General features: G+C 43.3%; 2 protein-coding genes across 5 annotated transcripts in view; one reads left to right on the forward strand and one right to left on the reverse strand.

The window, feature by feature from the left end:
- Nucleotides 1-459: 459 nt before the first annotated feature.
- Nucleotides 460-10,971, forward strand: LOC113037174 (probable ribonuclease ZC3H12D). Of its 2 annotated transcripts, XM_026193943.1 has the most exons (6): nt 460-532; nt 1,676-2,079; nt 5,214-5,353; nt 7,294-7,528; nt 7,652-7,758; nt 9,565-10,971. In XM_026193943.1, exons 2-6 carry the CDS (start codon nt 1,697-1,699, stop codon nt 10,500-10,502), a joined length of 1,803 nt encoding a protein of 600 aa, XP_026049728.1. In that variant the 5' UTR covers nt 460-532; nt 1,676-1,696; the 3' UTR covers nt 10,503-10,971. The 2 variants fall into 2 exon arrangements, with proteins under 2 accessions (XP_026049728.1, XP_026049730.1); XM_026193945.1 differs by lacking the exon at nt 460-532 and having other exon boundaries at nt 1,515-2,079.
- Nucleotides 10,972-11,937: 966 nt separating this feature from the next.
- Nucleotides 11,938-24,072, reverse strand: part of tab2 (TGF-beta activated kinase 1 (MAP3K7) binding protein 2) — a 43,606-nt gene continuing 31,471 nt past the window's right edge. For 2 of the 3 annotated variants that reach the window (XM_026193941.1, XM_026193940.1), the window contains exons 3-7: nt 21,483-23,109; nt 18,049-18,209; nt 16,862-16,955; nt 15,114-15,209; nt 11,938-14,042 (exon numbers count right to left, since the gene is read on the reverse strand). In XM_026193941.1, the coding sequence (XP_026049726.1) occupies nt 13,906-14,042; nt 15,114-15,209; nt 16,862-16,955; nt 18,049-18,209; nt 21,483-23,109 (2,115 nt within the window). In that variant the 3' untranslated portion in view covers nt 11,938-13,905. The remainder of the gene's footprint in view (nt 14,043-15,113; nt 15,210-16,861; nt 16,956-18,048; nt 18,210-21,482; nt 23,110-24,072) is intronic. The other variant, XM_026193942.1, reaches the window with a different exon arrangement.

Raw genomic sequence — 24,072 nt, forward strand, 5'->3', positions numbered from 1 at the left:
GTTTCAGACAAACATGTTAAGCAACTGAACTCCAGGCCAGACAGTAGACTTACTTCCTCATAATCCCATAACAGACAACAAATAGCAGAAATCAGCACAGATTGTGTGTTTGAAGGCAACTCAAACACACTTGAATTGAAAAGAAAATGTCAAACAGCTCATGGAAACAGTCTAAAGCCTTGGTCTAACTTGTCCAGTTCAGTTATTACACCACATCACAAGAGCTGAAAAAAAAAAAGCGAGGAGAAAGGTCAAACATATCCCTTTGACTCCCAGATCCCAGATCAGCCCTGGCTGCTGCACATAAGGAAGTTCAGATGGCTTATTTACATGTTCTCTTCCTTACTGGTCATAGAGGGTTTTTTTCTCTCCCCCTTTTTTTTCTCAGCAGCCTTTACTTCCTCCAGTGAGTAATAAGAGCAGCTTCACACAGACCAGTGGTTTTGTCTATGTAAGTCACTCATTGAGAGCAGATCCCACACACACACAGAGGGAAAGAGATTAATGCTGCGAGCCACTACCTGCTGAATCTGTAAGTGTGAACTCAAAGTCTGACTGCTGTTTGTGCTGAATGTGAGCTGAGGGTGCAGTCTTGTCATGTGTAGCTCTGTGTCAGGTCCAGACCGTGCGGTCTGCCCTGAGCACAGAGGTTGTGGGAGATAATGTGGCTTTTTCAGAAAACAGTGCTAGGAGCTTGCAGTTTACCAAGTGATCAGCAGAGGATGTGGTCTGCTGCAGGCTGCAGCAGGCCTGTGCAGACTGCAGCCCCTTGCTGACAGTACTGTAGGTGGTGTCAGATGAAAACAGCTTCTCCTTTACAGATATTTGTGGAATGTTGGTTCTGGTGAGATAATAATAGCTTTTATAGGTCGAACAATCTTCTTAGAGATGAAACGATTGTTAGATTGCTTTTTGTTTGCTTTTTGTTTGCTTTGTTCTTTCTTCCTCATACCTGAAATGTTGCGTTAACACACGGAGGGCAGTACAGTAATCAGCTCATCCTGCGTTGCACAAAAGTGCGATGGCGTATAGGCTGAAGGGTCAGTGACACTTCCTCACAGCGGTTTCGTGTGTGAGAACATTGTGAAGGTCTCCTACTCGAAATAGCTCTGTCTTTGTGGGAGGACAAACAGAAGAAGTGGGCTGAGTCATTCAGCAGTATTTTTTCTTCACCTCTACACTCACTGTGATCTGTGTTTGGACCTGAAGCGCAAGAGGGGGTTTTCCAGAGAGCGCAACAGCACGCGGGTGGAATGGGAGAGGCCGCTCACATCAGTTCCATTCATTCATGATTTGGCAGAGCAGGGTGTGACTGTAGGTAAAATTAGAGCTGTGATCAGTGCAGACCCTTTGCTTCCTCTCCTAGTGTGTGTGTGTGTGTGTGTGTGTGTGTGTGTGTGTGTGTGTGTGTGTGTGTGTGTGTGTGAGAAGGAGAGACAGAGAAAGGGAGAGACAGGGGCTTTCTTAGCCAGCATGACGTCAGTGAAGCGTTCGCAGTCATGAGGTTGTGGTAACCAGAGCAGATTCTATCAACCACAGTCAATTTGTCTGAAAACCCCTGTGAGACCGCAGCTGCGCTTCCTGTGTTTATACCGACACTCTCTGTCTCCACCCCTCGCCCTTCTCCTCTCCTCCTCCTCCTCTTTTGACACTTGTCAACTGTTCCAAAACACAGGCTGTCTCCGTGGAAACGCCGATGAGCCACAATAAGGAGGCGAAGAGTAGGATTCCCCAGCCAGACGGTCCCGAGCGCGCAAAGGAGGAGGAGAGGAGCCACTCTGATTCGCTGGCAACCATGGACGCCAAAGTGGAGCGCTTTCTCAAGTTAGGATACTCTTACAGCGACATCCTCAGGGTACTGGAGAGCCTCCGGCACGACGCCCAGACCAATGACATCTTGGAGGAGCTGATAAAGACGTGCCACACTCGCACCCACAACAACAGGAGCGTGCCAAACAGCCCCAAGCTGGTGCCCAGAGGCTGCAGCCCCAGCCCCAGCCAAGCCAGACCGGGACCGGACAGAGAAGCGGCAGCTGGATTCAGACCGGTGGTTATAGACGGCAGCAACGTGGCCATGAGGTGAGTCAGCACATGACATTCGCTTTATGTATGCTTATGCATTAAGTACAGTGGAAGGAGTCCTCCAGTTACAGTGCACTACAGTAACTTCATACTTCTTCATATCAGAGTAACCGTGTCTGTCAGGTGTTAGGCGGAGTGGGTGGGGGTGAAACGCAATGAATACATCTTATCTGAGCTTCTCAACATCCACCCGTAAAGTTTTAATTGAATGTTCGCCTCTCTGAAATGGAGCTGATCTTACAGAACAAGTGTGTAAGAGTGTTGATTTGAAAGGTAACATCTGAGAGCGAAGTTAACTCTAACCCCAAGTTTGTGCCACAGACCCGATGGGTGTTAGGCAGCTGTTCACAACTGTACCGAAGCCCTTCGCTCAGTTTATTCATCAGACAGGCACGAAGGCACAAGGAAGCAAACCGTTTTTTCACAGCAAAGAAAACACGCTTCGTCACTTCCTGGAAAAAACAAAACAAAAAACACTTGTTTGAGGCAGTAAAAAGAGCGGAGACGCGTTCCTCTCTGTGAGGCTGAATGAGGATAACTTTGGTTTAACTTTTCAATCTCTCACCAGAGGCTGTCTGTCTGTCTATGTCAGAACTTGTTTCAGTTCACAAATGTGATTGCAACACACTTCCTCTTTAAAGACGTGGGAAGTGAAAACATGATCTGAGCCGACACTTTTCTCCCTTTTGTTTTTTCACTCAATTCCAGATTATGTTCGTGCCCTGAAGGGCCTTTGACACAGTGACCATTCCACAGTGCGTTTTACTTGTCAGGTTTGAGCTCTTTAAGTGATGTTTGTATCGAGCGTGACTTGTTACACGTGTAGCACTGTACATTAACGCCATTTGATCTCACGGTTGGCATCTGCACCTCCACCCAAAGTAGATAACAAGGAAGTTTGGAGTGAAAAATGTTTTTGCTCGAATCAAAGACGGTATGGCATGAATTCAAAACAAAAAGCAAAGGAGCAATGTTTTCATAACGCATATTCCTGTAAGGACATGAAGTGAGCTGAAAGAGGAAGAGGGCTCAGATATTTACTGTCACTGCTTTATTCCCAGGTAAGATGGTGTAACTGTAGTCCAGCCTCAGGTGTGAAACCTCAGAGGCTGTGGGGGGTAGCTCTCATCGGTCTCCCTGTTTTGTTTCCCTTCTTCAGCTCTGAAGCTGACGTACAGTTTATCATGTTTAAGTGGAACTTGAGTGTCTCATGGGAAAAACAGACCCAGTTCCTGTCCTCAGTCATCAGAGCCTCTCACTGCTCTTTCTTCCTGATTAGTTTTTTGTGGCCATGTAAAGGAAATCAGTCAAAGGGATTTTACTGCTGCACTTTATTGAAACTGGATTACCTGTAATTACATTTTAGGCCCGACAGCTGCAGAAAAAACAAAAAAAAAGCACTAAGTAAAAAAAAACTCAACAAAAAAACAAAAACCTACTACTCCTACACATTGCCGTTCACACCGTGTTTTTGCAAGATTCTTGCAAAAACCCACATCTTTTTAGTTTTTTGATTGAAACACCCCCACATTCTTGGTTTGATAAATCTGTCATTTCTGAGCCCATACCTAGATTAATCATGACACGTCCCTTCATTCCCTCTTGACACAAAAAACATTATGCTCCAGCACATGTGACAAGTAATTCTTCACGTTTATCAAAAGAGAACGATTCACACATGAGAAATGTACAAAAAAAAAAAAGACATGTTTATAACATTTTGGAGGTACGAACTGCTGATCTGGCAGCTCGGGTAAACTCATTACTCAGCAGACTGAGACTTTATCAGCAATACATGAGGATTTAAAGCTGCACGGATTTATATATCACCAATCTGAAAGACGCTCACAGTGACAAACCCACAGACAAACCATTTTTCACCCACTAGTTCCCCTCAGCTTTACAGAACACTTTAACCTGTTTTAGCTAATTATTAAGCTTGCAGCTTTAATGTTTACAGCAGCAGATGGCACTTTACACTGGAAACTGCTGCCAAACACCAGCACAGTCTGACACAGGCCAGAATCAAGTAGCTCAAGTGGCTTTTTACTTTTTCCTCTTATGTGATGTTTAAAAGATTCAGTAACTCCTATGCACAAGTTTATCAAAACTTAAACAACACCTCTTTACAACTGTAATAAAGTAGGTAATGAGTTGAATCAGAATACTGATTCATGAAAAATAGACCAATAATAAATAAATAAAAAGCATTAATTTTTTACATTCCTGCACTGTTTTTGGTTATAGTAGCCACAAATAAAAAAATTCATTTGTTCATTTATTCTTAAAAATCCACTTTTTTCATTTAAATTTCTAAAGTTAATTAGTTGCTTTTATTTTGTTCCCTTTAACTCACGAATGAACGTGCAGCCCTCTGGTCTCATTCGACTTCTCTGGGAGCTTAAACAAGACAGGAAATATCATTTTAAAGTGTCATCTGTGAGTCATCTGTAAAGTTATGCAAGGTAGATTAGCTAGATTATCTCGGATCCATAAACTAGCTCATGCCAAAAGCTTTATCTTTGTTACCTGTTGTATGCAAAGTATCTTGCCACTTCCTGATGATGAAAAGAAGGGGAACACCCACAAGCACACGCCTTATTCTTTTCCTGCAGGCAAAACGATCCAGTTTACTTCTTCTGAAGCCTTTTGACTTCATACAGTAGGTTTGTATTTCAGAGAATAAATGTTGAGCTGTTCCAAAGAATGAATGTTGAACTAGAACAAACACAAGTGTCGTGTTGTCTCAGGCTCTCCTGGCTAGGTGTGACAATGACCACAATTCAGCAGTGTAGTGAAATGTAACCTTATTCTGTTTTCCTCAAAATTTCACGATTAATACATTGCTGGAGAAGGCTGTTTGTTTTAAGCTTCCACTTTGTGAATTTTAAAACATTAATAAATGATCTCACAAATTCCACGTGAAGAGTCTCTCTTACGTTGAAAACGACTTATCTCTGTGCTTGTGCAATCATGAACTAGTGAACACTTGCAACATCATTAGTTTCCTGAAAAAGGGAGAAGCATGTGTGGGCAAAATGTGCACGTTAGCGCAAAAGAAGAAGCTCTCTGTTTTGTTTTTTCTTCTGTTGTTCACTCTGGTTTTTGTATGCGTTGTTTTTTTTTTGTAGCCACGGCAACAAGAAGGTGTTTTCGTGCCAGGGTCTCCAGCTGGCAGTAAACTGGTTTTGGGACAAAGGGATGCGCGACATCACTGTGTTCGTCCCCCTGTGGAGGAAGGAGCAGCCGAAGCCTGAGGCGCCCATCACAGGTAAGGTCACCTGACAGTGCTGTGCACTCAGCTCAGGTCAGCTGTGTTTGTCAAGTCTCCACTAATTATTCTTGTTCACTGATGAAAAAGTGCCTTTATAATTGAATCCTCCTGGTCAGGGTGAAGTAGAAGTGAAGCCTGATTAACTCACGCTTCAGTTATGATTCCATAATTACTTCAGCGTTTTGTTTGTCAGCATTTACATTCAAGATCCTCAATTTGATTACAGGGATTCTTGGCTCAGTAACCAGGAAGAAATGTCTTTCTATTAAAAGGGGTTTTCCTTCCCACTTTTGCCAGGTGCTTACTTGGTTTATCCGGTTGTTGCAGTTTTCCCTTTTCCATTGTAAGGTTACCTTACTACATAAAAGTGCCTTGAGGTGATGGTTGTTCGATTTGGCATTTGACATAAATAAAGCTGAATTGAATTTCCTCCTTTCCTGCTTCACACAGTGGGGTGTGTTATTCTGCCTATTATAAAGCTGCAGTCATTCATTTTATTTCTGTTAGGACCATGTGTCCATCCATTTTCTTCAGCTTATTCAATTCAGGGTTAGATAAAATCTGAATGTTATTCCTTTTGCAGTGGGTCTTTCTGTGCACAAACATAAAAAACACAAAAAAACCAGCAGAAGACTGCAGAGCAAAGCACATCAGTGACAACATATATAAGACTGATTATGTCAACAGACATGGGTTCCAAAGGAGCTTGCAGTGGTAGTTGCAGCATACAGCATGCAGTACATAGAATGAATCTGCTTTAATGTGCCAAATGCAGTCTAATATTTCTAAATCCAGATGATACAGACTAGCAGAGCATTTAAATGGAGACAAGCAGCCACTGTGACAGTACACTCAGTGGTTTATTACACTGTCAATATAATGTATACTGATTAGTGGAACTTTAATCTGTGTTTACGTTACAGTTAAATCATGCCATTTGAATACTAGTACATCCTCAGCTCATATACTTTTGTAATTGTAAGTTTGGCTTACCAACAGTACTCCTGACTCAAATATAATCAAATACACAGAAGCTGCCTGAACGTCCTGCTGCCTGTGTGTGTGCACGTGTTATAAAGAAACCCAACCTGAAACTATGCTGGTCGACAAAGCAGGTTGTTTTTTGTAGTTCATCAGTGTAAAGCTTTAATGTAGTCTGAAGCACTTGTAAACAGTCAGAGTTTCCAGGTAGAAAAAGTGTGCGTCACAGGAAATGATGCATTTTTCTGTTAGAGAAGCAGTTCATTTAAATAAGCTGAAGAAAACAGTGCATGCCACTACACTGTGTGCCACACACTGTCTGATCGGTTATTAGCAAAGCAATCACAAAAATGGTAAATGGACTGGTACTTAGTGCTTTTGCTATTACCACCCTCCTGAGCCACAGCTCGGAGGATTTGAAGGAAATAAAATCTTTATAAGTGTTCTTAACATGTACTTTGCCAGTGGGGCACATAACAGATGGCTGCTGGTAAATCCCTGTCCCTTCTTCCTGGCTGTTAGAGTCATCTTGTTTGGCAGCTGGTGGCTTCCAATGGAGCCCATCCAATAGTTATGACCTCGTTTCATTGTGAAAAGCAGGTATTGAACCCATAGAGCCTCCTTAAACAATGAGGAAGTGTAAGCATGAAAACTGAAATCCTACACGTCGTTCATGTCCAATCATGTCCAATCATGTCGGCTAAAAATAGCTGCTTTCCGGAAAGCTGCAGTCAGCTTTTATTGCCATTATCAGTGTCAGGTAAAAAAAATCCACAAATTGTTTCTTCCTGGTGTGATGTTTACTGTAAAAACAAAGAGACTGAGAAAAGATTAAAAGCTCACATGGAGTACAAGGTGCCTCAGTCACCTGCCTGAATAAATGTCTCGTATCTGTCAAGGACGTTACCACACATCATTTAAAGTAATCTCTAACCTGTATAATATTTGTCCCATAGATCAACATATTCTCCACGAGTTGGAGAGGAGGAAGATCCTGGTGTACACGCCCTCCCGCTGCGTAAACGGGAAGAGGGTGGTGTGCTATGATGACCGCTACATAGTCAAGCTGGCCTTTGACTCAGATGGCATCATCGTGTCCAATGACAACTACCGCGACCTGCAGACAGAGAACCTCCAGTGGAAGAAATTCATAGAGGAGAGGCTGCTGATGTACACATTCGCCAATGACAAGTAAGGCTTCTTAAGGGGCAGGTTGAAGGGGGTTACTTGTTTTGCATGGCTGATTGGGGGTGATTTGCCCCACTATTGGACCATGTGTTCAGCTAGACTAACTGCAACTCTGTGCCGGTGCAGGTTCATGCCTCCAGATGATCCTCTGGGCAGGAATGGTCCCACTATTGATGATTTTCTGAGAAAGAAGCCACGCACCCCAGAAAACAAGCTGCAGCATTGTCCATATGGTTAGTACGGTCTATTTGAACAGACAGCTCATGTTACACTTCCTTGTGCTCCTCTAAAGATAAGAAAAAATATATACAATCAATGGAACTTCTGTGTAAATAGAGGTTTGTTTTCTGAGCAGATACCATTTCAAGTTCAGTCACCAGGGATACACCCACACACTGCTGTTAAGCAAACATGACAGTAAGCAAATATGATGCATTTCTTGCATCAGAAGATTCCCACCAGCATTTCCTGTCCAAACTTCAGCACACACAGCAGAGGACCAGTGCATACAAACAGGTCGTTTTACACTAGTATCATGAGTATTTATGTTTAAAAGTAGCTGATCTAAGGAGCTTAGAAAGAAAAAAAAAAAGCAGCATCTGGACTTCTTTAAGTTGCTTGAAGCCGTTTCACCTCTCATCCAAGAAGCTTCTTCAGTTCTAGGGACTGAAGAAGCTTCTCGGATGAGAGGTGAAACATCTTCAAGCAACTGAAAGAAGTCCAGATGCTTTTCTTTCTAAGCTCCTTAGACTATGATGACCTGGATGACTGAGAACCTTTACAGACAATAGTAACTGATAAAGCTAATTTTACTTTGAAGAAGACATTCTGCTTTAAGCAGTGAGTAGCTTTGCATAATTCCAAGTTCAAAAATAATTCTCAGTCCCTACAAGACGATTAACCCCAACAATCAAATGACCCTCTTTCCTTCCCACTGTTGCCAAAGTGCTCAAAAACTCAATTTTAACAGGAAGAAAACCAGCAAAACCAGGCTCAGTGGGAGGCGGCTATCTGCCAAGACCAGTTGGGGGTGATGGGAGGGAAACAGGACGAAATAGTTAGAAATTAATAATAACTAATGATTAAATATAGAATGGTAGCGGTGGTAATTCACCCTATAATTGATAAAAATGACCTTGAAATCCAAATAAGTCATCCACCACTGTTGAGGTGAACAGCTCATTCATTTGGTAGTTGATATAATTCAGTGAGGGCCACAGGTTCAGTTCACGTCTACTTTTGTATATGGAATTTTCTCCAATATGGCACAACCAAATGGAAAGTTTATGACATACTCTGGTTTCTGGGAATGTGCCTGTGTCTAAAATACAGCCTTAAATCTGGTGTGGAGTTTAATAACTGTAATCACCAGCATGTAAAATAGTTTGAAACTTGAGTAAACCTTCCCCCCTCCAGAAAAAACAGTAAAGCCCAGACTTTCTGACTGCGAAGTAGTAAATGTGGGAAATGCTGGAGATAAACCCAGACTGACCACAGTGTATTCCTGACATTATCTCAATATTTCATAAGAATAGAATGATTTTTCAGCCCACAGAGGAAGTATAAAGTCTCCAGATGTCATTACAAAACTCAGATTTCAACACATCACAACCTTTTTTTAATGACTGGTACAGTTTTTTGTTTAAAAAAAAAAAAAAAAAAAAAAAAAGTAAGGTTGTTAAATGTTGAAATCATGTGCTTTATGGCCAACAAATGAGGAGAAACTGAGCCAGTAGGGGGCTCTGGCTTCACTTGTCTGCGCTCATTCAGCAGTGACTTTTCAACTGGAGAATTTGAAATTTGTGGAAGGCCCTGATCTCTCAGGAAGAGCTTAGCTGAGCAGTCAGTGACTGGACTTAAAGACATCCATTTATAAGACAGCTACAAAGTGCCCTACACTGTGAGTGCCAAAGAAACAAAGAGAGCAGATGATTTGTTTGTAATTCTAGTGGCTTTTACACACATCCTGAGCTAAAGTTTAGCTTGTAGTGGCCCAGACACAATTTCTAATTTTGGGAATTTGTATTTTTGTCTTTTAGGAAAGAAATGCACTTATGGAGTAAAGTGTAAGTTCTACCATCCAGAGAGGGCCAACCAGTCCCAGTTGTCAGTGGCTGATGAGCTGAGGGCCCTAAGAGACAGAGACAGAGCCAAGAACATCTCCCCTGCTGCATATCAGCAGGAGCACAGGTACATCTCCACCCCTCCACCTCTGGGCATAGATGAGCTGTCACACAGGGCTTCGCCAGGGGAGCAGTCCATCTGTCAGAGGGACACCAGCAGCCCGAGAAACCAAATGAACTCAAGTCTCCAACACTGCCCGAGCCCAGATATAGATGAAGCCTTCAGCTCCATGGACAGCTCTCTGTCCAGGCTCTATATCCATGACATGGCCTACAGCAGGGAGCAACCTGTGCACAGCTGCAGCAGCGGGGTGGCCAGCTACAGCCTGAGTCAAGATGAGTACTCTGGGTCTTATGGTGGCAACGCCCCGAGGATCTGCCTGAACGGGGGTTACTACGCTCAGCCAAATGGACTGGCATCGCGTGAGCCCCCCACGTGCAGTCAATGCAGGTGCTGTCACCAGCAGACCAGACTATCCCCAAACAGCCACCAGCAGCAGCACCACCACCACCTCCAGCAGCATGGATGGAGCTCATGTCCAGCTCTACCACCACATAATGGGGAGCTTCCCTCTCAATTTGCAGAGAAGCAGTACTACAGACAGCCCTCCCACAGACAGACCCACAGCTTGCCCAGGGACCCATGGGTGCAGGGCAGCCTGTCTGACCCTAGGCTGAGCAGTGGGGCTAAGAGCCCATTGAGCGAGCGGAGGAAGGCTCTGAGGATCCAGCTTAGCACCCTATTCCCCCAGAACATGGTAGAGCAAGTCATGAATGCTTACCCGCACGTGTCTGACATGTCTGAACTGATTTCTCTCATCCAGAACTACAGAGCGAGCCACATCAGTTTCTAGATCCCAAGGATTTTTTTTTTTTTTTACATTTCTTCAAACCGAGCCCATGTTGGAGTTCTCAATTCAAAAGAAAAGTGAAAACTGAAGAACAAGAGCACTTCTCGAAATTACTGTGAATTCATTATGACAGTTTGTACTGTGCAAAATGATTTGTCTTGCTTGAACATGATGCAAACTTACCCTTCATTTGAAGCATTACAAAGTGACACGATCTGCAGAAAATGTAGCAGATTGAATGCTCTCTCTTTATCCTAGTGTAAAAGTGCAATGCACTAAGCTCCATACAAGCTACTTATTGTAGCCTGAAAATTGTTTTGTTTTAAATAAAAGCAGCATGTGTTGTTTTCCCATGTTGCCTCAAAGTGAGGAACGCTATATTCTATATTTCTGTAAAGAATGTCATTGATCTATTTTTAATATGAATTCGAATGCCTTGTTTTTGCTGAGAAATAAAAGCGCTCAAACCACATTACCACTGGGTAATTTTCTATTTGAAACTGTGCTTATAGATGTGAAGCTAAGGTGAAATTTCAATGCCATTAATGTCATTAAAAAAAGAAAAGAAAAAAAAGACAGCCATTGCTCTCTGATGGTAGCTTTAGTAGAGCAGCTTTGCATGATTTACAGTTCAAAATGATCCTTATTTTGGTGCATGCCATCAATCTGAAACAAGCTGTTTACACCTAGGGCTGCATCAGAGAAACAAACATAGCTTCTGGATCTGAAAAGTAAAGTCTGTACAGAAGTGCCACCACCCTGCGTACATCTCCTCCAGCTGAGCTTTTTGCTCAGTGATTTGTGTACATACACCGATTTCACGATTTTAAACTCTGGCCATACTGGAACAGTACAGAACAGCAAATAAGGAACAGCAGAGTACATCTACTTTAAAGTGAGCCCGCTGTTCAACCAGTAATGACGCTGCAGACGTTTTCCTTCACACGTCAAGCACATGCATGTTCCTCCCGAGACACGGGCTTCTGAGCCTCTTTTTTTAAACCTGTGTGACATTTTGTTTTGTGTTTAATGTACCGTTGCATTTCCCAGAAAGCTGTTGACTTACAAAAGACTGGACGAAATACAAGGAAGCAGGAAATAAACCAAGAGGAGGCCAGAGTGCTCTCTGACATGTGAGCACTTTTGCAATATCTTTCTTCCTTGTTTTTTAAGGGCTGACATAAAAGGTCCATAGGCCATGGCCATAAAAATGCAGGTAGTAGATAACACGATGAAACGCTGAAATGTGATAATAAAGATAAAGCTGGAAATTATTGCTTCATTTTGCTATATTAGGCAATTTTGAAAAAGACTGCATCATAAATTTCTTGTTATCTAACCATCTGCAGGGAAACAATCTCCCAGCCAACCTGTACACTGAGCTATACTGCCATCTAGTGGACAGAACATTCAGAACATGACAGAAGCAGCACAAACATTCTGAATAGATTTTTTTTTTTAATTTTTACAAATAACTTATCTGTTACAAAGACAGTTTTCCCAGCTAAAATCAAAAAACACTTTAGATGTCCAAATTATTTTTTTTTTCATGTATTAAAACATGAATAAACTGCCTCTTCACACCAAGGTGCAGATAAAGCTGAAAACTGGTTTTTGGGGGTTGGAAAAAGAAAAAAGTATGACATTAAGTGCTTAAGAGACAAGAATTCATTTATAAATTCATAAATCAGTGAGTTAAAGTCATAGGAAATTTTAGGGGTTTAAAAAAAACAAAAACAAACAAACTTGGATGTGACAGGGCAGGTTATTAATACAAAGGCACTAATGCAAGCCATTGTTTCACATAATCCACAGTTCCACAGTGAAACATGACAGGAAGTACATTTTAGAAAAACCCTCTGCAATAAAAGCTTAGGAGGATGAACTGCTCCAAAGCAAAGTGTGCAGAATAGACAGTTTGTTTTGCCTCAACTGCTCCCAACACGCAACAATCCTGACTGTAAGGCACAGGAACACCTTTAACAGAAATATATTCACTTTGACCTTTGGTACCTAACAAAAAGCCAATTCAGGCACACAGCAACATGGAAACTGTTCCAGGAGCACTTTGACATGGTTCTTGATTGCACTGGAGAGTGAGTGTCTCTTTGCACTGAGGTGTCGTTGTCCTCCAAACATCAAAACTACATTCCAGTTGTCAGATAAGATGGCAGTTTGTTATTTACCCCTTCCCTCCCCTCTCCAAACCCACCCCCAACAGTCCCGAACGTAATTGGTGTCCTGGAAAACAAAAACACACACTCACGCTTACACTTGCACGCACACACATACACTCACAAAACAGGAAAAAAACAAAAACAAGACGCCTCCATCGCCTTCCACTTTTGCTGCATCTGCAGATCATACACAGGAACCTCAGCAATGACGCGGGCGATGAACGGGCCGGGCAGACGTAGCTTCATGATGACTGCGAGGGGTTTGAACAGCTCCACTCCTCTCCTTCTGCAAGGCTTCAACTCTCACAGAAATCAAAGCTTAAAAAGGGGGCACGGTGCTTATTTGGTTGAAAGAAGGGAATCAAAACAAGTTAATAAAAGTCTATAAAGCTATACTTACAGGAAATACAAGTGATTCATAGTGTGAGGAAGAACGGTTTTAAAAGGCACATTCTAAAATTATGTACAGTAAAAAGCTTGAGGGAGTTTCTGCCTCCGTGTTCTGTACACAAACCATGCAACCGTTTTTTGTTTCGCGTTTTGGTAACTCACGATCAGAGACACAGAGAATGGCGCTGAGGAAAGTAGGCACGTTTGAGTGACAGCAACACTGGCGGTTCCTCCTTTGGCATCCACTACAAACAGCAAACAAACTTTAAAGTCCACGAGTTCCCTTCAAGTGGAGAACGGTGGCTCAACACAGTTCCCACCCCCCCTTCCCCAGTCATGCCACCACCACAGAAGAAGAAGAAAAGGGACAAAAAAAAAAAAAAAAATCAGCAAAAGGCACATCTGTGTTGAGTGTGCATGTGTGCAATCACGCTGCAGGGCCACGCTTGTAATACTGTGAAGTGGGAGCAGCGAGGTATCCCCAGGGTGTAAAGTGTCACCTGTCGAGCAAGGGATGTGTGGAGAACGGGACCCCACACTATGCCAGTCTCTAAGGTGAGGTATCATCCGACTCTGCCAGCCTATATTAAGAAACGCAAGCTGTAAACACCATCCAGTCAAGCCTTCAATGGACAGTGTTCTACAAGCCTATAGAGAGGAGAAGAAAATAACAAAACAAAACAAAAAAACAAAAACAAACGGGCTGCACGGTGTACGAGGACTATGCCCTGTCCCGGTTTTCATACATCTAGAAAGTAACAGACAGAGCCCCGGTCTGTTCTAATCTGCTAGAAGACAGGCGGGCAGAGGAAGGGGCAGCGCGTCGCAGCCTTGTTGGCTCAGAAGTTCCGCGGGAAATCGCACTGTTCACAGCGGATCAGGGCAGGGTGATTGAGGAAGGTGCAGGCTGTGCAGCTCCACTGCGTCCCCTCGTCCTCCTGGTCTGTGATGGGCTTCACACTCTTACTGCCCGTGTCTGAGAAGGAGAAGAGGAGTCGAGTGAGGGATGGGACAGATGTAACATCACAAGCATAAGAATGCATTTATCAGCACTTAAATGTAATATTCTGATAGTGCCTTGGTGTCAAGGAGAAGAGTCTCTAAAAGGCTGCCACTTCAACAAGCAGATCAGATGATGAAATAACAACAGCGTCCACTGTGTCCGTTTCATATTTGGAAACCCTCCTTTTTCATTTTTCAAAGTTTTGTAAGCTCACCAGTTTAAAAGACAGCCAGTTTATCAAAGAACCGATACTTCATGGGATTCGGTTTCCATAGGTTTGATTTGACTGATGAGCCAAATATCACCACCGGTCTAATGGCAAATATGAGGCCAATATGTATCTCTTGTGACACATCAACTATGTGTAAGCTAAATGTTCAGAGACTGTGTGAAAAAGAGCTAAAATAATTTAAAACTCATTTATAGAAGACATTTTTTACTCTGTAAGAAACCCCCCCCCCAAGGAAGACTGAAAGACAGCTGATTCCAATATTTTCTCAAACACTTATTCCAAACAACACCTATCTGGAGTTTCGAAAGTTTTGCAAATACCATAAATGAGGGTATGCTATTTGAACATGCATCACAGGGGCTTAGAAATCTGTTAAGCATGCAAAAGAAGTGCATACTCGATAGAAACAGGACTGAGAAGAACCACACAACCATTCCACTATGAGGTCTCAGTATTTACACACCCTCTGCTGTGTGGTCCAGCTACAATACAGACATGCACATCAACACGAGGAGAAGTGTAGTGCACTGACTCCTGACCACATGCCGGCTTTAACCTTAGGACAAGGGTGTCAAACTCCAGTCCTCGAGGGCCAGTATCCTGCTTATTTTTGAGATATCCCTGCACTACCTGCTGCTGATTAGCTGGATCAGGTGTGCTTTCCCAATAAGAAGCTACAAGGGCAGATTAGGTGGAAAATAAGCAGGACAGCCGCCCTCCAGGCCTGGAGTTCAACACTTGTGCCTTATGATATCAGGGGCGGTGGCCAGTGCAATGAGAAACGTCAGACATGCAACCTTTTTTAAACTTACCAATAGATAAAGTACCTTTGGGTTTGGGTGGGACAGGACCGAGGAATCCAATGTTGTCGTAAAAGTTATGGATTGCACCGGGATTAAAGTGTGGTCCTGTACACAAAATGAAGGAGAATGGAACCAAGCCTTTCCCACACATTTCACCGCGTGTTGTATTTGTATAACTATGCACGTGACAAATAAAGAATCTTGAATCTTAAGGGACAGTATTGCAAAGGTATGATGTACTATTAGCATTAGGCACTAGAGAGGTCCTGAGGTACTTCCTAGCAGGGAGATCCCCTGACAACGACCTTCAAAGCATCTTTTCTGCACCACCAATAAGAAAGCTACAAGGTAAAAACAGCAAACCATTATAAACTATAAAAACAGCTAACTAACAGCCAGCTCTTGCAGGAATGGCTACAACATTTCCCATTTCACCCATAAAATGCTAGAATTCTGCTAATGCGTGCTGTTTGGGAAGAATTTACATTTAGAGAGCACACACACACTATGAGTTAAATCAACAGAAACCTACACATTTGAGATACACTCATCAGGGCTCCATTCATTCTGGGTTATCTGATGAGCAGCAAAAGCTGAAACAAGGAGTCCAGAGAATGGGAGTTTGAATGTTTAAGATATCTAATTCATATCTAGACTTGCATGGCAGCCACTGGATGAGTAACAAGGGGTTGAAGCTGACTCCACAAGCTCAACAGGTTCCCCTATGGAAACTGAGTCTTACTTCCTCTAGATAGATCTTGTTAACTGAGTCAGTTTAAAAATTTAGGGAGGGGCAAAAATCTCACTGCTATTATATCAAGTTGTGTGTGTAATTATTGAATGCCAAAAATGTAGCTAAAGTTCAAATTCAAATAATTAGCCTGCCTTGCTCCGAAAACGCAAAATATAATTTCTTCCAGGAGTTATAGGTAATCTTCTTTTTTACATCACACATGAACAAAGGTTGCAAACAATACATAGCATGGAGGACACTAACAGCAAGTCAGTTTTACAGTCTTGCAACACCAAAAACTTTTATTTGTATCTTTGTTTCTATGTTTTTTCCCCCTTACTGCAAACTGTGGTCAAGTGAGTATAGGACAGGCAATCGCTGTCAGCAGATACCTAAAGCAAAGGTATCAGTATTGTATCCAAACTGCATTCAGTGCGATCAGTGCACCCCTACATTTAAAAACCATTTGGATCCATTCATCTTGATGGAGCTTTTCCATCAAGATGAATCCGTCTCTGAATAGCAGCTAAAATAATAAGGATATCTATGGAAGTGCCATGTATGATTTGCAACAAAGGCCTAATTCACTGAAATTAATAAATACATCAAAATTTCACTGTTTTTTAACAGTCGGTAATACCTTAACAAAAATGATTCTGTGTTGTGATTTAAAAAAAAAAAAAAAAAAATCCCCAAGGATTATTTATGCCTTCCTTTTCACCTGTGCAGACCTGTTAGGCAGCGGCAGTGATCTGTCGGTAGTGGAGTGCTGCCAGGGGACCAATAAATCCCTTGTTACCCACCAGCTACAGGATGCAATTCAGGAAGAACTGGTAGTTAGCAGCACAATGGTAGCACTTTGGCTGCATGTGTCAAGAGGATGTGAGGAGGCCAGAGTGATGTGCTATTGCTGCCAGGCCTCAATCTGATCTGGCCTGCTTCATTTAATGACTTACTGTTGGCTTTATAATCTGAAAATACACGCAGATACAAATAAATCAGAGATGGTGAGTCAGGCTCGTACCTTTTGTTTGAAGAAGATCAATTTCTTTGCTGAGGCAGTCTATATCAATCTGCAATGACCTGTTTTGGGATCGCAACTGCTTCATTTCATCAATCTGAAAGGGAAAAAAAGAAAGGGTTCAGACACGTAGCTTCAAATGTAGGTAGCTTGGAGTCAGTGACCTGTGACCGTGTCACGAGGAGAGCTGTTCCACTCTCCTCAGTAAACAACACTGAACCAAAGAGTTCCTGAGCTCAGACCACCATCCAATTAACCTTCTTCAGCTACTTTCTCCCCCACTCTGTTGACTCAACCCGATGAAAACAGCTGACTCGACATAAAGCAGAAAGCACTGCTCTTTCTAAACCCGCAATATTACAACAAAAATCATAGACGTAAATGCAACAGCGATGGTGGATGTGCAGAAAATAGGAAGGGGTGTTTTCTTTTTTCTGAAAGTAGCTGCACAGCTCTAAAATGAACTGCAAAGTGAATCAGACAAAGTGTGTGCGCTATCAGCCAAATCATAAATGGACCCTGTAATCAACATATTTTCAGGGTGTAGGAGAACTGATGTGAATGGCAATATGACCCAGATAATGTGGTTTTGTCTATTCAGCCTTTTATCTATCAATAATAACCAGAAGTACATTTGGTTTCAGTTATGCTGATTCTTTAGCATTTTTATTTCTAAATCAGCTGCTGATACAATCATAATAAACTGTTTTTGTTTATAATCTGTTGATCTGCCAGTAAAAGATGTGGTTTAGGAGACTTTTGACAATTCTCCTTTTCAAAGATTAGAACAATCTGACTGGTTCAGCGAAGAGATCATTACCAGATTTCTACCCAGTTGAATACCTACGAGATATTTTGGACAGATGTGTTAAAAACTGCTCTCCACCCCAAAGATCAAAACAACAAGTGACGAAAATGTTGCAATGAGCAGTGAAGCTCTTATGGCAGTCTGTTAGGTAGCATTTATGCACATGTTAAATGCTATTTAGAACCTGTGTAAGTAATCTTAAGCCTCAATACCAAGCAACACTAGCTCACAGTTAGCTAGCTAACAGCAGCTCCATCTAATTAGAAATATCACCAACTTCATGCACCAGATTCAACTACAAATGTTTTAAAAAAGACACTCCCACAAAAACACACACACCATAGACTTTTTTTTTTTCTGGTAACTAACAAATTCTCCTTACAGAAGGAATTTGGGAAGCCGAGTTCGATCTCTCCAGACGTCTCCTGGTCAGGTCATTCTCCATTTCATTGACCTCTTCTTTTAGTTTCTCCAGCTTCTTCTTCTTCATCTCCAACTCATGCCACAGCCTCTCCATTCGTGCCTTCTGATGCACCAACAATGCTAAAAGAAAAGAGACAAACACAAAGAAGTCTCAGTAACAATTATTATCAATGAGAAATGACAACATAATTTAACCTGATTTGTACAGGACGGAGGGTGAAATCCATGAAAAGTTCAAGAAAAACTCATTTATAAAAATTATAATAATGGATTGCATTTATATAGCGCTTTTCAAGAACCTCAAAGCGCTGTACAATTCCATTACTCATTCACTCTAACATTCACACACTGGTGAAGGCAAGCTACAGTTGTAGCAGCAGCTGCCCTGGGGCAGACTGACAGAAGCGAGGCTGCCATATCGCGCCATCGGCCCCCCTGGCCATCACCAGTAGGCGGTGGGTGAAGTGTCTTGGCCAAGGACACAACGACCGAGACTAAGTAAAGAACAAAAAAATGCTGACAACAAGCCATTCAAGCAGCACTGTGCTCGTGGGTATAAAGTAACAACACATTTTCAAATGCACCACAGACTGCACACAACAGTCAAACCAGTTTAGATAATTCTCTTCCCATAAAGACAGCCTTGTGTAAGAAGAGACGGCGAAGCAACATTAGAATCCTCACTGCTGCCTTTCATCACCTATTGTGGTAACACAAGGAGATGAGACTTATTCTGATTAGCAAACTGCTGCAGGCAAATTCTGCCTTAACCATGCACATAATGTACTCAAGTCTCTATAGTACATTTCCCATAATTCATTAAAGTTCTTGCACTTTCTGACAGGTGGCAACACCTCCTTCACAGGCATTCTACGATAAACAATTCTCTCCTGCAATACACAAACACACGCCACTACACACTGAGGAGTTATAACATGATGGCCCACAGAGTCCTCCAGTATTTAATTAATGTACCTGATTCATGGATGTGAGTGAAAGGTTATCAGGTGAATCAGTAGACTTGTATTCAGTCGATTTTTTTCTTTTTCTTTGTTTTCAAAAGGATAAAAAGAATTAACAGGACCAGTAGACATTACGATTGGCAGGAGTTCAACAATCAACGCCAGGTTTGTTTACCAACTCCACTTGTAAGGTTCCCTCCAACTTCATCCACTTCCTGAAGATCAAAATCAATTTGATTCGAGGCTGTTGTGACATAATAGATGAGATCCAGCATACACTGGAGAGGCAAACTGCGATAAATATTTACTCACACACACACACACACACGTTACTTTACTGACTACTGGAAGTGATAAACTGAGGTGTCTCTCGCCATCCATCTCCTCCTGTGTTCCCTCTCCTCCTGCTCAGTGCAGAAGTGCCTTAAATATGTGTTCTATTTGTCAGCGACAGGTGACCTTTTTGGGTGCAAAAGAAGTCGGAATAACCCCCTGTAAACATTTTATGGTGGCACGGTGGTTAGCACTGTTGCCGCACAGCAAGAAGGTCCTGAGTTCAATTCCACCATCAGGCCAGGGTCTTTCTGTGTGGAGTTTGCATGTTCTCCCCGTGTTTGCGTGGGTTCTCTCCGGGTACTCCGGCTTCCTCCCACCGTCCAAAGACATGCAGCTTGTGGGGATAGGTTAATTGGATAATTCAAATTGCCACTAGGTGTGAATGTGCGAGTGAATCTGAGTGTGAATGGTTGTCTGTCCCTATGTGTTAGCCCTGCGACAGACTGGCGACCTGTCCAGGGTGTACCCCGCCTCTCGCCCTATGACAGCTGGGATAGGCTCCAGCGCCCCCCGCGACCCTGAAAAGGATAAGCGGTAGCGAATGGATGGATGGATGGATGGATGGATGGATGGACGTATTTAGTAAATTATGGTCCTTATTAGAGTTAAGAAGGACAACGCTTCATGTTGGGCCAATGTTATAATTGACAAGTCACTGTCGTAAAGGTGTGCAGCATGTACCATAGACATCACTCACTGCTTTTGGACTTTGCATTTAGAAGTGCCATTGTCACTTTTTTGTCCAAAAGAGGTAAAGTGCCAAGTTACTGGCTAAAATTAACAATGCTGAATAACCAGCTGCAGCCGTACACTGTACTGGGACTGAAGCACAAACTTCAGTAATCCTCCAGTAAGGTACAAACACTGCAGAGCAGTTCAGTTCAGTGACAAACGAAACTATGGCCCAGCCCTGTGTCAGCACACCTGTCAATCAAGGTGATCACACCCACAACTCCAGAATTCAGATGGATGATTTACCGGTACAAAAAAAAAAAAGGGAAAAAAAAAAAAGTGGCTGTTGCCCCAGAGGGCAGAACCAACTGTTTAACAGTTATGCAATACCACTAATGTTATTCCACTGCCAGACAATAACACACATTCTTGGTGACTGATGGTAGTTAACACAGTTATGTTCAACTAACAGTTATGTGGTGACAGGTGTGTCTGCATAGCACCAACTTCCAAAGTGACCTTGCCAATCAAAACAGTAGGGGATAACATTTTCCCAAACCAGTGAGGATAAACTGATGGAAAACTGCACTGATGAGGGTCAATGGTAGAGGCAGCATGCCTGGTGTGAAGCCCCTCTTGGTGATAGTCACCACAGTGCAGGAGCCATAGCTGCTGACTCACTCACAATACAGTGAAAAGCCCAAAAAAGGAAACAGCAGTGTGCTCTGACATGTTTGACTCACACAACAGAATCTGCAAGTCTCAGGCGCTGGTGGAGCAAATGCAGCATTTATTGTGGAGGACTCACACTAGAGTCATGATCACACCGGCCCCCACTCAGCGAGTCACCTTTGCTTTTCAACTTTGTGGAGATGAACACAACATGTTTCCACTATGGCTGAACAATACTGACAGCAAGCATAGACAGTTTGGCTCAGGAAATGCACTGCAGAGGGTCTTATGGGAAAAAAAGCAGTATACTTGATAGTTAAATGACTTTCTTGGCAGAAGTCTGTGGAAAAGGTATTTTGGCCTCCTGAGAATAGCAGAAACCTGAATAATATTTGTTAATAAAAACAAAACTCAAATGAGATCAACATACACAGGAGGACTGTTGAAGATATTAACCCGCTGTACCTTGGCTACATAGTCAATAAACTGTAAACCAAACATTTCTAACCAGATTTCAGAGGTCTATATGAAATACGATTCACAGTGTAAACAATTTCTGGAGCTTTGTGTCTGTTCAGTAAAAAGCTGAACAGAGAACAGAATAAGTCTATATATCAAGCATTATAAAACAGAAGATGCTTTCTATGCAAACAACTAAGAAATGCTACAATGTCAGCATTGTAAAAATAGTACAGGAGTAATTTTAAAATGGGAATGATCTTTATTATCGATGCTACTGTGTATTTCTTACCTTGTGTGTATGCTGCATCATCAGAGCCCATGCTGAGTCTGCGAGGTTCACTCTGTCTCTCCCGGTGTGGCGAAAGTGGGTCTGAGAGATGCTGGGGGTCTGTCTCCACGAAGTGGTGGTCTTGGGGTAGGCCGAGGAGATTGTTGACGTCAAAAGTCGGGGACACGACTCCAGGGGACACAGCTGGGGGTTTGTTAGGAGACACTGTGATTTTAAAAGTGTATTTGGTGTTGGGCTGAGTGACCACCACGCGTGGGGAAGAAGCTGTACCCCCTCCTCCCACAGAGGGGCGAGATTTAGGTGGATGATGGTGGATGTAGGCAGGGCCCATGCTCACTTGACCCCCTATGTTCCTGGCACCTGAGGGCCCCTGTAAGGAAGGGTTTGTTGAGATGAAGAGTGTGTGAGGATTCCTACCCAACTTGGGCTGTGGGCGGGAGCCGGCTGAGGCAACAATGACTTCCTCGGAGGGAGTGGTAGCAGCAGTAGAGATGTAAACAGTGGGACCCGAGCCTCCGATTGACAGAGGGGTGGCAGGGACAGAAGCTGCCCCAGCAGATGAAGAGGAAGAGGAAGGGCAGGAGGACGTGGAGGATGAGCGGGGCCCGCTGCTCGTCCGCAGCACAGCTGTTGTAGAATTGCTCCTTTGGGGAGATTCAAGTTTGATCTCTATCTGATTCTTCCGTGGGCCGGTGGAGATGTTCTGGATATTGTACTGGCTGATCGCAGACAGGGAGCTGGGCATGACCGAAGAGGAGGAAGAGGAAGAGGAGCATGATGAGACACCAGAGGAAGAGGCCTGACTTCCAGTAGGAAGAAAGGAAGGCGCCTGGGGATTTGTAGGTGAGCTGATGGGCATGTAGACGTGAGAAGTTTGATGGCCCTGGGTCTGGGGCTGTGAGGTATGAGAGGAGGAGGAAGAGTGCTGAGTGCCGGACCAGGAGCCAGACAGGGAGGAAGGATGTGAGATCTGGTAGATCTGCTGCTGAGGCTGGGAAGTGGGGCTGTACTGGGCCCTGCCTCCCTGCTGCTGGTTTTGCCGTGTCGTACCGGACTGGCTAACATAAGGCCGAATGTAAATAGAGTTACCCTGTGGACTGCTTAGGCCCGACTGTGGCCCACCATGTATGTGCAAAGAAGTAGGGGTGTTGCGTCCTGTCTGAATGTTAGGGGCTAACGTCACGGTGATTGGGTTGAAGCGTGGTGTCTGCTGGGAACCCATAGCTGGTGCTTTGCCACCCAGAGGGTAGAGTCCAAGGTGCTGTGGAGGCTGCGGTTTACGCGGGGGCTCCATCACGCCAAATACATTGAAATTGGAGGGCACCTGCACTGGGGCTGACTGGGGCTCCTGCTGAAAGAAGTCACTGTTAGTGGCCTGGCCTGTAGAGAGGGGCCCTTCGCTCAGGCTGTGGGCCAGAGTCCGGCTGCCGTTCATTCTCAGGCTGTCCCGAACCGGGCCCACATGCACATTCTGAGGCTGCAAGTCCAGGTTCAGTTGGGTCATGTGATTATGGAGCCTGCTGAAGCTGGGGTCGTCTGAAAAGCTCAGGTTCCCTTCTTCGCTGTACAGGTAGCCCGGACTGACTTGGGACAAGTATTCACAGCAGGCGTCTAAATTGTTGTTATTCTGCAGGAGAGAGAAGAGACAGACTTGTTAGGCAACATGTGTGTTTGTTTCATGTTTACTTCCTTACAGGAAGATGAAAAAACTAAGATGCTTACACCATTTCCACATTTCCATTTTTGAGAATAGCATTTTATGGCCAGGTTGAAAGAAATAATAATACACAGGTACTGAAAATACAACACAATACGCAGACCTACAACAACACAACTACTGAAAAATTGTATGCAGGGATCAATGCTGTAACAAGGGGTGTGGAGCTTGTTTTCTTGGCAGCACCGCTGTCATGCAACAACTAACATACGAACCACAACTTCAGTAGCTCATCCAACTCATGAGTCAACATAATTCACAAGTTACTGCCAATAACAAATTTCCCACGTGTAGGACTAATAAAGGTTATCTTATCTTATCTTATCTTAAAATGATAAAAGAGACCTTGGCATCAATTATGATGAAGCCTTTTGAATTGATCATTGTGTGCAAGTTTAATTCTTTTTCTTTCTCTCTCTTTTTTTTTTTTTTGGCAAGTTTAATTCTGATTAATACTGAAGATGGTGTAGTAATTCTATAGGGGACTAACAGAACATGGATGCCTCTCCATGGCATAATCTCTTTGGTCTTTCAGGCACGGGAGTTAAAATTAGTCCGTTATTCATTGTTAAGACACAAAAGTCCCTTTTCCAGTAGTACCTACTTGGATCGACTCGCCACGGTTCAGGGCTTTTCATTAGTACCTGGTACCAGGTGATTCGAGTAGGTACTAATGGAAAAGGAGCTAAAATGGTAAATGGCCTGCATTTGTATAGCGGTTTTTCTAGTCCCTAAGGACCCCAAAGCGCTTCACACTACATTCAGTCATTCACCCATTCACACACTGGCAAGCTACATTGTAGCCACAGCTGCCCTGGGGCGCACTGACAGAGGCGAGGCTGCCGGACACTGGCGCCACCGGGCCCTCTAAAT

The sequence above is a fragment of the Astatotilapia calliptera genome, chromosome 15 (genome assembly GCF_900246225.1).
Source record: "Astatotilapia calliptera chromosome 15, fAstCal1.2, whole genome shotgun sequence".
In the NCBI taxonomy this organism is placed as follows: Eukaryota; Metazoa; Chordata; class Actinopteri; order Cichliformes; family Cichlidae; genus Astatotilapia; species Astatotilapia calliptera.